Source organism: Rana temporaria, chromosome 1, assembly GCF_905171775.1.
Source record: "Rana temporaria chromosome 1, aRanTem1.1, whole genome shotgun sequence".
In the NCBI taxonomy this organism is placed as follows: Eukaryota; Metazoa; Chordata; class Amphibia; order Anura; family Ranidae; genus Rana; species Rana temporaria.
In genome coordinates this window covers 376,698,000-376,713,497 of record NC_053489.1, presented here as the reverse complement: position 1 = coordinate 376,713,497, position 15,498 = coordinate 376,698,000, and the positions used below count along the sequence as shown (strand labels likewise).

The 15,498-nt window shown below is 44.4% G+C and overlaps 2 protein-coding genes across 2 annotated transcripts in view; both read left to right on the top strand.

Moving 5' to 3' along the window:
* Positions 1-15,498, top strand: part of POLR2B (RNA polymerase II subunit B) — a 601,249-nt gene that overhangs the window by 375,158 nt on the left and 210,593 nt on the right. Inside the window, 2 exon segments of the mRNA XM_040322519.1 lie at positions 13,100-13,152; positions 13,154-13,195. Of these exon segments, the coding sequence (XP_040178453.1) occupies positions 13,100-13,152; positions 13,154-13,195 (95 nt within the window).
* Positions 3,042-7,757, top strand: LOC120911183. Its single transcript, XM_040322518.1, has 2 exons — positions 3,042-7,281; positions 7,381-7,757. Exon 1 carries the CDS (start codon positions 4,040-4,042, stop codon positions 6,155-6,157), a length of 2,118 nt encoding a protein of 705 aa, XP_040178452.1. The 5' UTR covers positions 3,042-4,039; the 3' UTR covers positions 6,158-7,281; positions 7,381-7,757.

The following is a 15,498-nucleotide window of genomic DNA, read 5'->3' as shown; positions in this document are numbered from 1 at the left end:
CCCGCTTGTTGGTGATCTTCTTGGAGCCAGCTCCTTACTTACACACATCTCTTTCTTTTAATTAGCTTTGAGATACTTGAGCTACGAGGTGCTGGGTCTCATTCCTGTCAGCCTCTGCTCCCCATGTGGGGGCCCACATGCCGCGGTCCACCGCGACTTAGTACAGCTGCACGCGCACCCCAGAGAACGGGGGAGGGGGGCCGCCGAGCGCACGAGCCGCTCTGCTCTCACGAAGGGCTCGGTTCACCTCGCCTCCCTCCCTGCAGCCCCTCCCGCTCTGTGTGCTCTGTGTGTTTGGGCTTTACGAGCGCTGCCTCGCCACTCTGCGCTGCAAGCCTCAATCACCGCAACACAGGAAGAGCCGTACACGCCGTCCACGCTGCAGGCCAGGAGAATCTCAGGCAGCCGGGATACGAAAGAAGGGGGTGAGTTTACAGCACAGGGACAGCATCTCTGAGCCAGGGGGGGAGGTGATCAAGCGGGGAGAGGTCCGGGCCCCTCGCTTCCCTTCACGTCTCCACGGTCAGCGCAGGGTTGGAGAGCGAGGGCTCCCGTCTAGCAACTCCTCCACTCCGACCGCGACATTCCTAGACTCCTCCCTCCTGAACAGAGGAACCTATACTACATATGAGGCTACTGGTAAGGGGACACCTGCTGCAGCTTGTAGGAAAAAGCAGTTATCGATCATTGGTGGCTACCTGAGTTACTTGCATTTGAACTATTTCTGAACGATTGCTGAGTTTGGGTGTCCCTGCTTAAGTGATAGACTTGTTCCCTGTCAAAAAGGAAAAAAAAAAGGGGGTAAGAAATAAGGGATAGCGGATTTAATTAACTTCTGAAAGGAAGGAGAAAGAGAAAAGCCTTTAAAAAAAAAAAAAAAAAACAAGGAAAGATTGAAACACAATAGCACAAATTGCTTAATAGAGGTGAGCCTGGGACAAGAAGGGGGTGGTGCGTGCAACTCAGCATCGTAAGTGTACATAAGGAACTGTCTAGTAGCAACCAGTCAAATTGATTGAAGAAAAGAAGTGTACTGCACCATGCACTTTATATTTGTTTTACCGTGCCTGTGATTGGTTGCACCTCTTATGGTTTCTGCGCCCTCCAAATCATAAAATCTAAGAGACAATTACTCAGCAAACAGAAACAGGCAATAACCTACAACTCTTATGAGACACGAGTTTTATGGCAGCGGCATGATATTTATCACTAGAAGCTATCCATCTTCCTGAGAGACGCTCATTACATTGGTAAAATGCATTTTGCCCGTACTGAAGAGTGACCCAGATTACAGATATAATTGTTGTGTGCAGCCGCTAATCGGTATACACGGGCTAAAAGTCAATTAAAAACATTGTCTATTCCTCATGTTTACTATGTCCAAAAGCGCACCCCACGCAGAGGGGGCTCCTGTTACAAGGTCTGCTAAGGACAAGGACAAAGAGAAAGGTAGCCAGGTAGCAGCAGCCAAGCTGGATCGCTTTTTCCACCCCCCAGAGCCCACTACTCCCCAGCTAAGGGGGGAGCGGCATCGGCTGCAGTGCACCCTAAGGGTACACTAGCCCCGTCAGTAGATAGGCGGAGTTTGGGGTCAGCATCAGCAGCACCCTCTAAGACACCTAACTTGGCTAATTCAACTGGTCCTAAAAGTCATTCTAATAAGGGCCCTGGTGGGGGGAGAAATGAGACTGTGGCAATATCGGCTGAAGAGACCACTTCAGGTTCTACGGTAAATACTGATCCGGAGCTATCTCAGGAGCCCACATTAAAAGATGTTAATTTACATAAAACAACCATGGCAGGTGGTGTAACAGGAAGTGAGGGCGAACCTACATTGAAAGACCTCCTGTATGCCATAAACGCTTGCAAGGACTCAATCACTGGCCTAGTGACTCAGTTGAAAGGCATAAAGGAGGACTTATGTTCAATGGGGGACAAATTGAGTAAGACCATGGAAAGAACCACCATTCTAGAGGAAAGATTAAGTACAGTCGAGGATGATTATTCCCGCTTAGGCAAGAAATCTCAGGGATAAAGAAACAAATGGCATGCAGGGGGCCAAGATAGATGACTTGGAAAATAGAAGTCGTAGAAATACGTTTGAATTATCGGCATACCGGAGAGGAGCGAGGAGCTAACCCCATTGAATTTTCTCGAGGCTGGTTCAGGGAGACTTTCGGGGCCACAACTTTTTCACCCTTTTTCGGCATCGAACGTGCCCATCGGGTCCCCTTTAAACCACGCCTGCCAAGTGAGCGCCCTAGACCATTGCTTGTCAAAATGTTCAACTATACCGACAAAGTGACTCTGCTCCGAAAGGCCAGAGAAAAAGGGGAGATTTTATATAACGGGGTTAAAGTCTCACTGTATCAGGACTTCTCCCCCGATTTGCAGAGAAGAAGAGCTGATTTCATTCCAATCAAGCGAACTCTTCAAAAACATAAACTTCCTTATGCTCTGCTCTATCCAGCCCGCCTGCGAGTCTCTGCCTTGGGGGGAACTTTCTTTTTTGACTCACTGGCAAGTACTGCAAAATGGCTCGAGGACAATAAGAAAGTCATCTGAAAGACTTATGAACCCAGGGACCCCTTGTTTTTTTTTTGTATTTTTTTTTTTTTTTTTGTCTCTTTGGGTCCCTTTTTTTTCTGTTTTTTTTTTTTTTTTTTTTTTTTTTTTAGGCTCGGTTATTTATTGCACTTTTTAACACATTCACGAATTTAGCAAATACTGCAACACGGTAATGAGCCAAATACTGGCTAGTAAAACCACAGGGAATCCCTTCCCTTACACAATAAATAAGCACTAAAACTGCACAAAATGGGAAGAGGAGAAAGCAAGAGGCACTGAATGGTAGCTAGAGGGTGGGGTGGGGGGGGGGATGGAGGGTTGTATGGTTGTGATTCGTATAGGGAGGTATGATAGTTTCATTAATGGTGAGTAGTATGGAGGCCACAGGCAGAGTCCCCAGGGGAGGCCTAGGAGGGCCAAGGGTGGGAGGGTTGAGTAGAATGGGTAGGGACATGAGGGAGGGATCTATTGGGGGGAAGGGCGGGGGAGGATTGGATGGGTCACACACCACCACTAAATACTTGATGACACTATTAATATTTGCAATTTTTCTATTTAGATCGTTTTTTTTTATTATGTTTCTTTTTTTAGGGTATGGCGAAGCGGGCAAATATTTATTGTGGCTTTCCCCCTTTTTTTTGAGAGGAAACGAAAAGAGGACAAGGGGGGGAACAAAGGAGGGAAAGAAAGGAAAGAAGTAAAGAAGAGCACCTTGGGGAGTTTTTCTTATATATGGCAAACAGGCTATTCTATCCAACAAAACTCTTCTAGGGGAGGTTCTACCTTTATCCCTAAAAAGGGTCAAAAATCTTCATCTAATGTCCCCAACAATGCCCCCCCACAAAATTCTTCAAGGAACAGGAGTACAAAGCCCAAACGAGCTCTATCTGATAAGGACGATAATACCACAAAAAAACGGCTAGTCCAAGAGTCTGGATCTGTCAATGCTCCAATCAATAGTGAGAGATCCAATAAACTAAGCAATTATCAAGCCCAGACCACCGGTTTGTTTCCGATGTTCTCGGCTTCGCAACAATTGAACACACAATTAACTCATGAAGGACTAAGACCAACAATTACTGAAACCACCGGTATGGGTTTTTTACCCCAAGTCCTGCCAACATCACAGGGCACGTAAACTTACCTAACGAGTCCTGTGATCACGCTGTGTCGAACACAGGTCTCGATATAATCAAGCTTTCAAGCTACCAGCTTTCCAATGATGAGAGGATCCTACTGACGAGAGGCTTAACCTTCTGCCCCCAGGCACCCCTAGATACTTTTGAGCTTACTAAGGATATTCACCTGTTTGCCAGGAAACTGCTTCTTAAGAGCCTATACTCCAAACCAAAAAAAAGAAATCTCTTATGCTAGTACTCAACGACATAATGATGATATTGATTTACTTTTATCGTTATGCGATGAGGTGGACCTGGTAGACTCCAGTGGCCTATCGGACTTAGAAGATCTGATGTCCGAATTCACTCCAACTATACCACCTGAACCACTACGGAATACATTAAAAAATAAATCCGATAAGTTCCCCCCTTTACAAATGAATTCCAATCTAGCTGCCTTTGTGGCTCTTACCACGGCTGAGATTAAGAAATTACACAAATCCCGTAATGCTGGACGTATGACTTACCAACCTAATGAGGCACTTGAAAAATTAAAAGATTGTCACCAGCTTACCATTAAGCCTTCTGACAAAGGAGGGAATATTGTGATTCAAACCAATGATCAGTACAGGAGTATGTGTCTAAAGATTCTTTCCAATAAGGATTGGTACATTCCCATCCCAAAATCTACTATCATCAGATACGAAACCGAGTTTTATGCTCTGGTGGATGGAGCGTTCTCTCAGGGCGTAATTAATCAAGACACGTGGGAATTTATCCGTATTAAATACCCGAAAATTCCAACATTTTACTGTTTACCCAAGGTCCATAAGGACATTGTTAACCCACCAGGACGACCCATTGTATCTGGCAATGGCGCCCTAACTGAGAATCTCAGTATGTGGGTTGATTCCCACCTCAAACCCTTTGTACTGCACCTCCCATCCTATATTAAGGATACCATCCACCTCTTACAAAAAGTCCAGCATTTCAAAGTATCCCCAGGAGCACTACTGGTAGCGATCGATGTGGAGGCTCTTTATAGCTCAATCCCACATTCTTTGGGATTATCTGCTATAAAGAACACTCTCCTCCCAATTTTTCGGGGAGATCGTAGGCTCGGAGAATTTCTTATCATGGCACTGGAATTTATACTTTATCATGGCGTTTTTTCTTTTGATGGCTCCCACTTCCTCCAGGTGCAGGGGGTTGCGATGGGGACTTCGTGTGCCCCATCGTATGCCAACCTGTACCTGGGGGAGTGGGAGAAGTTATTTTTGACCAGTACCCCTGTACAACCCCTCATTCATCTTGTATCTGGATGGCACCGATACATAGATGTTCTTATGATCTGGGAGGGTTCAATTCCAGAGCTTGAGCGGTTCATGACTATCATGAACTGCAATGATTTTAACCTTAAATTCACTATGAATTTTAGTAGCTCTCGGATTGCTTTTCTCGATGTCACCCTGCTAAAGAGCCCTGATGGGACCCTATCAACGGGACTCTTCAGAAAACCCATAGCGGGTAACACCATATTACACGCCACCAGTGCCCACCCCTCTCCACTAATAAAATCAATACCATATAGCCAATACCTGCGCCTCAAGCGAAATTGTTCGACGCAAGAAGATTTTCTTCTAGAGGCGGCAGGACTAAGAGATAGGCTACTACTTAGAGGCTATTCCAAGAAAAACTTAAAAAGATCCTTTCAACGTGCTAATGGGCACCTTCGGTCACTCCTTTTGACTCAGACAGGAAAGAAATCCTCCGATAACAATGAGGCTGTTAGGATAATTACAAAATACCACTCCCAACATCAACTAACTAGAGACATTTTGAAACAATTTTGGCATCTGCTTTTGATCGATCCCCAATTAGGACCTTTCGTACCAAAGGAACCTGCGATTACATATCGCCGAGCTCAGTCACTCAGGGACCACCTTGTGACCAGTGAGTTTAAAGGCACCTTTAGGTGTGACCCATGCAAGAGGAAAGGCACCTTCACTTGTGGAGGATGCTCCATTTGCCGGTATATTAACTCCGGTCGGCAAATTGTTCTACCCAATGGCCAACTCCATAAACCCAGACACTACGCCAATTGCAAAACCGTTGGCGTAGTGTATTTGCTAACTTGCCATTGCAAGAGGTTTTATGTGGGTAAGACCAAACTACCCTTCCATAAACGGGCATCCCGTCACCTGCATGCCATGCGTACGGCCAATCCTGATTTACCCCTTGGGCGTCATATTCTGACCGAACACGATGGACACTTTCTGGGGGTCAAATTTTTGATCCTTGATAGAGTCCATCCTAACCCCAGAGGGGGGGATTGGAACAAAATCCTCTTACAGCTCGAAACCCGTTGGATCGCTGAGCTAGAGGCCAATCACCCTCCTGGTCTTAACGAGCAGATCAGTTTTAGGCCCTTTTTGGAGGGCTTTTCATCTGGGGGGTGCGAGAAAGATTGATACGATACTGTGTTGTTTGGTATTTTTGCCTTTTTCTGTTTGCCTTTTGTATTTCATGTTTCTTGTCCAATTGACTTCTTTGTTTTCATCGTTGTGTAAACATTGATGATTTATGTAATCATTATTATGTCCCTGTATCCCCTGCACATTCCCCTTTTTAGGGACTTCCCACAGGCTCAGAATTGTTGTCCGTGCGGTGTTTGTTTCACTATTATAGCTGGGCGCACGTAAGCCGTCCCCCTTTTGAGGGACGGCTTCCCCACACCTGGTCCCTTCGCACCTTTCAGGTGTCGTTTGACCTAGGGTCTATACCTGCGCCCATAACAGGGATTTGTAAACTGCAGGGGTTTCATTCCTTTTACCCCTGGCTTTCTTGCATGTCCCTGGATCTCCTTTTGGCCCTTTGTCCATATACTTACTACTTTAATACCTTTACCTCGTTTGTGTCCTTGGCCTGGTATACATTGAACTATGTCCCCTCCTTATTTAAATGGCCTTATCATTTTCCTATTATATATTTTATGTCTGGTGTCCTTCCCAGCAGTTTTTTTTTTTTTTTTTTGCCGTTTTTTACAACCAATAATCATTTCCCAGTTTAACCTTCACTGCTGACACCTTCTCAGCAGTCTTTGTCTCCGCACCGCCCCTTCCCTCTACATTAGCCTATTCCCATTTACTTCCTGTCCCACTCTCCTTTCCGTGTCAGGTGACTGACTGTCACCTGACAGGCCTTCTCAGTCTTTTCCCCATGCTGTCTGTTTACTACTGCCCACTTCCACACTACCGGCCTATTACGGCTCGCCTGGTCTCTCTGACCACGCCTGCCGTACCTAGGCCCGCCCCCTTACTTCCCTATATAAACCTCTAGCCGTCCAAACAATGTCAGACATTGCTGGACGGCAGAGGTTCTAGTGACATGTCTGGTGGCTACACTGAGCGCTTGTCTCTTGTAAGTACTCCCTTACTCTGGATCCTTTTATTTATCACCTTTTGCATTGGTTCCCTCCTTCCTTATCTAATGCCTGTTTCTATTGCCATCCATTGTATTCACAGATTGGAGCTCTGCTAGCTCTCTACTGACACCTCTGGCCAAATTTAATATGACACATTTCTGCTAACCTCAGGTATGCAGTTATTTAATTATTATTTTTTGACATATTTTTCTACATATGGTTAGGTATTTCATTACATGTATATTTATCCTGTCCCTTTTTTATGGACAGGTTTTTACATTATCATATGTTACTTTGTGACTATATGGGCCTGAGGTCTTGCTATATGTGATTCTGCACCGCCGGCTTCCTTCCTCTTAATTTCATCCAGAGGAGTCATTCTGCGTCCTGATAGTGGTGTCCTTTCTCTGGGGTGTGCAGGGTTGATTAAGCGCTGTGATTGGTATGTGTGTGTTTTTATCTGCACCTTTTGATGTATTTATTGCCATTTTTCTATTTTGTAACACTTGCAACATAAATGCTTTCTTTGTTTTTTAGAAAAGTGGTTCTTATACTCGTTGACTACATATACTTCGGGCCCCTGATGAAGGGTAATCCGAAACGCGTAGGGCCGTGTATGTCTTCATGGACCTTGCTTTTCAATGACACCTAACCATGTATTGTTTTTAAATAATTCTATGTGATATATGTGTACAATTTCTATTTTTGAATATTAAATTATCTATCTATTTTTTGGATTACTGTGATTACTGTATACCTTTGTTGCCTTTAAAGCCCCATTTAGGGGGGTCCCTCCACTTTTTCCTGTTTACCAGGGTGTTGGCAACCTTGCGTGAATCATATAGAGATGTTCCATTTATGCTTTTTCTTATATAACCGGTATCTTATTCTTAGATGCTTGTGTTTCCCGCGGTGTTTCCCGTGGTGTTCCTCCTCAGCATATAGAATTCTGATTGTTTGCTCAGGTTTTGGACCTTCTTGTTTCCTTTTACTGCCGGACTCCTTGCTTTTTTTTTCTCTTTTGTGGTGTTCCCAAGACACAAATCGGGGCAAAGGTCCAGGTTCATATATTTTATGATTGCATTATTTATTTTATTTTATTTATTTTTTTTCGTGTTTTTTTTTTTTTTTTTTTTTGGATCTCTCTAGATACACGACAAGAGAGAATAAAAGGGGGGCTAATGTCAAACTCAACCATAGGACATGGTAGATAAGACGTTCTGTATAAAATCTTTAAACGTGCGTTTCTATTAAGAGATACGACTATCCAAGATATGCTGGGGGGAGAGGAGCAGGCCTGCTCTGTCTGCAGGAGACGCACTTAACCGCAAAAACAGCCGCAACAGTTGAGCGGTCCAAAATTCCAGTCCACTTACCACTCATACCACTCAACCTATTCCAGGAGTGAGTATACTGGTGGGGAAGAGGATTGGTATTCTCCTGTAGAGAGAGCAGGATAGACCGATCAGGGAAGGTTTATATTTTTATTCTGCTCAAGTGAAAATAAATTATTTGTGATAGCCAGTGTTTAAATCCCCCCCCCCCATTTAAATTCGAAGTTCTACAACAAATTGATTGAGTTTACATTGGATAAATCGGGGATACCGATACTTATTATAGGAGATTTTATGAAGCCTAGATAGGATCCAGATAGGTTCCCGCGCGGGAAACAGACCTAAAACAAAAGGAGAGGATCGACTAGCTCTATTTCTGGATGAAGTTTGGATTATGTGATATTTGGCGTACCGCTAATCCGCATGAACGCCAATATTCCTGTTTTTGCGAAGACTCATCACACTTTTATCCAGAATAGACATGGGCGTTGGGTAACGACGAGGCAGCAACACTAGTAACAAATATAGAATATGGCCCAAGAGGAGTTTCCGATTACTCACTAGATCCGAGTTGACAATAAAAGCTAGGGGTAAATGGTACCCCAGTGAATGGAAAATTAGTCCTCACGTGGCTCGAGCTAATGAGTGAACACAGTATGGTGATGTCTGCTCTCAAAGAATTTTTACAGATAAATGTGGTAACTGCATCAGTGGGGGTGGTATGGGACACCCTAAAAGCTCACCTCCGAGGTCCTCCTGATTCAAAAGATAGCAGGGATTAAGAGGGAAGAACAGGGAGGGAGAGAGCGAGATAAGGAAGCAGTTGCTACAGGCAGAGAAGAGATACATGAAGCCCCAACCTCGCACAGTTTAAAAGAGTGGTTAGAAAAACAACAGATATATAAAATGACTACATTAAAAAAACAGAGGGAAAACGAATATTCCAGAGACAGAATCAGTTTGGAGAGGGAGAGCGAGTGGGGCGCCTAATATCTCTGCTTATAAGAACTAATTCCCTCCCCCCCTCCACTGTTACAGCAGTTAAGTTAGCAAGTGGGTAAACTTCCACCGATAAAACTGTGATATTAAACACCTTAGAGAATTCTAACGTATCCCTTTATAGCTCCAAGAGGAGGGAGGGGACCGAAGGACCGGGAAATTTTCTCCAGGGAATGTCCGTCCCGACCCTGACGAGGAAGATAACATTGATATGGAGCGCCAATCACTCTAGGTGAATTAAAACAGGCAGTGGCGGGGATGTCAACTCAAAAGTCACCCTGGCCCAGACGTTTGCCCTTAGATATCTATAAAAGATATGGGGATATTCCTGTTACCAGAACTCCTCAAGACATTAAATTGGGCATTGACTCATGGAACACTTCCCCACCTCTGATAGAAGCCACCATTATTGTCTTGCATAAGGAGGGGAAGGATCCAACTGAGGCCTCATCGTATCGTCCATCTCACTCCTATGTACTGACACCAAGATCTTGGCTAAAGTATTAGCAACTCTCTAAAGACCGAATATCCAAGCGCTCATACATCTGACCGATCTGGTTTCATCCCTAATAGTCAACCCAGTATTAATATCAGAGACTTTCCTGAATATGCAAATTCCAACAGAGGGGGTGGGTTCCAGAGCGTTTAGCCCTGGATGCTGCCAGGCTTTTGACAGTCTGGAATGGGACTACCTATGGAAGGTCCTAGAGAAATTCGGGTTTGGCCCCAGGTTTATTAGTTGGGTGAAGCTGTTATATAACCAGCCAAGAGCAAAAATTAAAATCAACAACGAATTTTCCGAAATCTTTCAACTAGAGGAGGAACTCGACAAGGTTGTCCCCTTTCCCCCCTTCTGTTCGCGCTGGCGATGGAACCATTGGCCATCAAAATCAAAAATCAGAAGATATACAGGGGTTCCGTAGACTAACCATAGAGGATAAGTCGCTCTGTTTGCGGACGACTCCTTTTTTTTTCTGGGAGACACCGAAACCTCGTTAAAAAAATGTGATCAAAACGGTGGGTGAGTTGTTTGGCTATGTTCTGGGGCTGGTCATTAATTGGGAAAAGTCAGCACTACTGCCAATTGATCCTCTTGGTGTCCAGATACCCCACGGAATTCCTCAGTTAAAAAGTAGTGGCTTTGATAAATACCTCGGATATGGATCACGAGGGACATCAATAGCTTGTTTCAAATAACTTAATTCCCCTCTTGTCCAAATGGGAACATAAAAGAGACATCTGGTGTAGACTACCATTATCCATAGCGGGGCGATGTAATTTAATAAAGATGCTATGGGCTGCCCCAGCTACTCTATATCCTCCATAACTCCCCAATCTGGATAGATCAAAAATGGTTCAAAAGGATAGAATCCATCTTTAGAGAGTTAATTTTGGAAGAAGGGACAAGCCAGGATTTGTCTCCAGACCATGGCAGTTACCAGCTAATAGAGGGGGAATGGCAGTACCTCACCCGAAAACCATACTTCTTGGCTTCGCAGTTACAACATCTTGCGAATTGCGGATTGGAGGGAGACGGGAATCCCGGAACATTGATGCTAATAGGGGGCACTCACATTAGGTACAATATTGGAGGCACTCGAGGCTGGTTCGTTTATTCATAAATGTCCAACGATAAAACTTATCCTAAAGTATGGCAAACAACAAAAGCACTGAGGGCTATAAGGGAATAACAACGTTTGCCCATCTCTGGTGCAATCAAAACTTAGGGAATTAAAAGAGATTGAGAGATGTAAGGAATGGGAGAGACAAGGGATAAACCGTTAAATCAATTGTACGATGGAGAACACATGAAATCCTTTGCAGACTTGCGACAGGAATTCAATATAGCAAATAAAACATTTTACAGAACCTCCAGATCCGCACGGCATCCAAGCCCAGTTTGGGTCACAACCCATTGTATGTCCTCGCCCCTACCCTCCTGAAAATAACCTCTTCAAAACAACTAAAGTATACACTTAGGCTCCCTTTTCTTACACGTTGTGTAAGTAGTGTAAGTGTATTACGTACCCACCTTGGCTATAACCCATTTTCCTCATATGTGATAGGAGGACCAGTGTTACACCTCATATCTTTCTCTCTTATGTATGACCAACCATCGAATTATACAGAGTGACACCCACCTAACAGGAATCTGGAGCATTGGTAATTGTCTTTTGGCTTTAAGTGACAGCTTGGAGGTAAGCTGACAAGATCACTTATGGTGTGGGCTGCATGCTTTTGTGGATTTGATCAGACTGCACATTTCCACCCACTTGCATTTGGATGTTGTTTTCACTTTTAACCATCCTCTTACTCCATTAACTTCACCTGGAACTGTTTTGTATTTACTTGGATTAATCCGGGACTTTTCTTCATTCATATTTTTTATCTTCATTTTTATTTTATTTTTTTCCATTATCCATATGGTTTTTCACTGAGGTATTTTCACTATGGACTTTTAACACAGTCCAGTCAGGACTGCACCTATAGATTGGTCACTAAGGTCCCTTCCATTTTTGGTCTGTATAGTTTTCCACTTCCAGGTCCACATCACCCCACCCTTTCCCTCCTCCCCCCCCTTCCTTCCCCTCGTTCACTTAATTACCAGTTTAACTCACAGCGCAGACACATACACCTTTTCTAATAAGTAGGGCAGCCCCAGTTAAGAGCAGGATAGGGTGGGAGAGAGACTTAGGGGCAAATGACCACGGAACAGTGGAGCGCTATCTTGAGGGGGGTATTGGTTTTCGATCTCTCCATCTCAGATAGTATCACACTTATTCCTCTTGCATAGAGTATACTATACCCCCAGGAGAATGTTCAATCTTGGGTGGAGAAGTACTGACGAATGTCCAAGGTGCAGAGCGACAGGCAATCTTATCCACATGATGTGGAAATGCCCTAAGCTATTCAGATACTGGGAGGAGGTGATAGACATAATAAATAAAACTTTTAAAACTAATTTGGAAGTTGAGTCTAAGACATGCCTATTAGGCAGTATCGAGGAGGATAGAGTGCCTGCTGGTGCCCTTGAGGTGGTGCTGAGATGCCTCTTCCAGGCAAGGAAGTTAATTGCGTGGATGTGGCAGGCCCAGACTCCACCCACTGTCAAATCTTGGGTTGAAACCATTAACACAATGATCTGGAGCGAGAGAGTGACACTCACCAGACAGGGCAACTATAGAAAATTTGTGAGGATGTGGAAACCTTGGCTAGACATAACAGGATGTTCTATATAAGAAGATGACGTCTTTCAAATTTAATACATACTTTAACCCGCTATCGGACATCCCTTTATGGGGAGGATCAATCTAATGAAGCAAATTAACTTAAAAAAACGTTCCATGGTGTGATGGGAGGGTGGATGGGTGGGCGAGGGTTGGAGGGGTGGTGGGGGGGACGGTGGACATAAGGGAAGACAATTTGGAATTTAAGAGGCTTTTTCACTTAATCATAATGATACAGAGGTAGGGGGAGGGAAAAAATGTATGCTTGTGTATGTATTTTGTTAAGTCTACGCACGTTGGTGTACTACTCTTTGTACTTTAATATATGCAGAACAACAATAAAAAATGTTATATAAAAAAAAAAAAAGGTAGTTGGAAAAATAAGTGTATGTTTTATATATATATATATATATATATATTTTTTTTTTTTGAAGTAACGGTCTGTTAGAATCCCTCAGATTGGAGATAAGTTTGCTAGTCGACAACGGACAGAAGGTTACCTGTGGAATTCAGTACAGACAGGAGGTATTGTTTCTTTGAAATAAAAGACTATATCGGATATGTTAAGTTAATTTCCCTTCTAATTTATTTTTTAAGGACACAGCGAAAGAGTTTTTAGATCTTGGCCATTGGCTTACAGCACCACCTTGAAAAGTATTACACTAGGCACACAATGGAATACAAATGTAGAAAACTAAATCGGCATTCGTCCACCATAGACTCCACACAACAATCAGTGTCGCCCCATCAGCAAAGGTTCAAACCTTTGGTGATGGGTGACACTGATTGTTGTGTGGAGGCGCTGCATGTCAAATCGCCAGAAGAAAGCCATTACTACGCAATATGCCACAAAGTATCCTGCTTACATATGCCAATATTGCCTCTGTGCTTTTTGGCATATTGTAAGTGGATACTTTGTGGCATTTGCATAGTAATGACTTTCTTCTGGCGATTCGACCATGCAGCCCATCTTTCTTTCAATGTGCCCCCTTTTGTGCATCTTGAAACAACCACACCACATGTTTTCAGAGAGTACTGTATTTTTACAGTCCATTGTTCCGAAACACACACCCTCCATGTTGAGGGCAGATGCGGCCTGGTACAGTTCAGGGGGGGGGGCTCGTCCCATCCTCCTTTCCTTGATCTGCCGGGCTGTGTGCTCGGATAAGGGTCAGGTATGGATTTTGAGGGGGGACTCCCACGCTGTTTTTTCCGGCATGGGGATTTAGTCGGACTAAAGTAGTGCAGTGAGTGTTTTCAAAGTCGGACCAGTTTAAGATGCTCTCATAGGAAATGTTGCTTTCACATTGCTTCACTTTTTCCACGGATTGGGCAAGCGAAGATGGGAGTTTAAAGGTGCAGAATTAATTGACTTTGAAACATTATCAATTTCATCATTTATTGAACAAACATATCTAAAATTTAAAATTGTTATTTTTAAAAGGAACCAGCACCATAAACATGTTGCAGTACAAAGGTTTGTTTCTCTTCCGTTCATGGACGGCCACAGCAGCATCTTGACCTTGGGGTATTATCCTCCTAGGAGATTGACTAGCAGAAAAACAGCATGTTAAGTGTTAAACACATCACACAGTACAGTACCTCCCAGGGAGCGACTCCCCCGGGTACATCCCCCTCTCTCCATCTGCAGCCTCAGTTTTTCTTTATCGTACATCACGGGACACAGAGCGGCATATTCATTACTATATGGGTTATATGGAGTACCTTCAGGTGATGACACTGGCAATCTCAAACAGGAAATGCCCTCCCTATATAACCCCCTCCCATAGGAGGAGTACCTCAATTTTTACGCCAGTGTCTTAGGTGTTGGTCATGGTTTAGCTTGCCTCCGCATCCTTGGGATTAGGTGAGCTAACCGGTTCTGTCCAAAGGCTCAGCGCTAAAGTGGTCAGTAACCGGACCCCAAACCCTTGGGGTATAGCCCATAATGCTTTTCTTTTTAGAGAGCTGGACCCTGGCCAGAACTTAGAAACCTTTGGGGGGCCTAATGTTTCTGTTGCCAGAGTGGCTATATGGGCCCAGGACAGTGGATCCTTCATAGGAACCCAGGGCCTGAAGGTCTAGACAGCCCCACGGAGATGGGGGAAGATTGGGCCTCTTGCTTGGCAAAGTCCTGCGGCATGGAGCAGGTAAGTGAGGGGAAAACTTGCGGAACTTGGTTCTTAGCAGGTTTTTCTGGGGGGTCAACAGGGGACATGCCTAAAGGTTATGCGCTGCATCTGGCAAAGTAAGTCACATATCTTAATGATAGGATGGCTCTATGTGTTGTTTCCCCATAAGAGGTGACCTCCCTGGTAGTATTGAAAAGCATTTGAGTGGCTGTGTGTGTGTGTTAAGAGAGCTGTGCTTACCTGCAAGCCTCCAGGCGATGCTGCATGGGTTCTTCCTCCTAGCCTGGATGACAGGCAAACGCTGGCCTCCTCGTGGGCTCCCTTCCCCCCCCCCCCCCCCCCCGTCGGCGGGCGCGCGCGCGTCCCCGTGTTATGAGCGCAATTTTCGCGCCGTTAGCTGCCCTCAGGGAAGGGCGGGTCAGTTGGTTTTAAGGAAGGGGCGGCCCTTCCTTTCTCGTTCCATCAGCTCAGTTCATGCTGGAACTGAGGAGGAAGAGACCAGAGCGGCAGCACGGGGCGCCGAGGACACACAGTGGCCAGAAAAGATATTACAGTCTTCATAAGACTGTCTTGAAGCCTAGAAATAGGCTGTTCTTTTCTATCTCAGCAGTTTTTTGTTGGCAATACTACTAAGGGGGACAGAATGTTTTTCTTTCTTGGGTTTGAAAAAAAAAAAGAGAAAAAATCCATCAAAGG

Coding starts and splice junctions, on each gene's coding strand:
- LOC120911183 (XM_040322518.1), top strand. CDS start 4,040: ATGTCCGAATTCACTCCAACTATACCACCTGAACCACTACGGAATACA.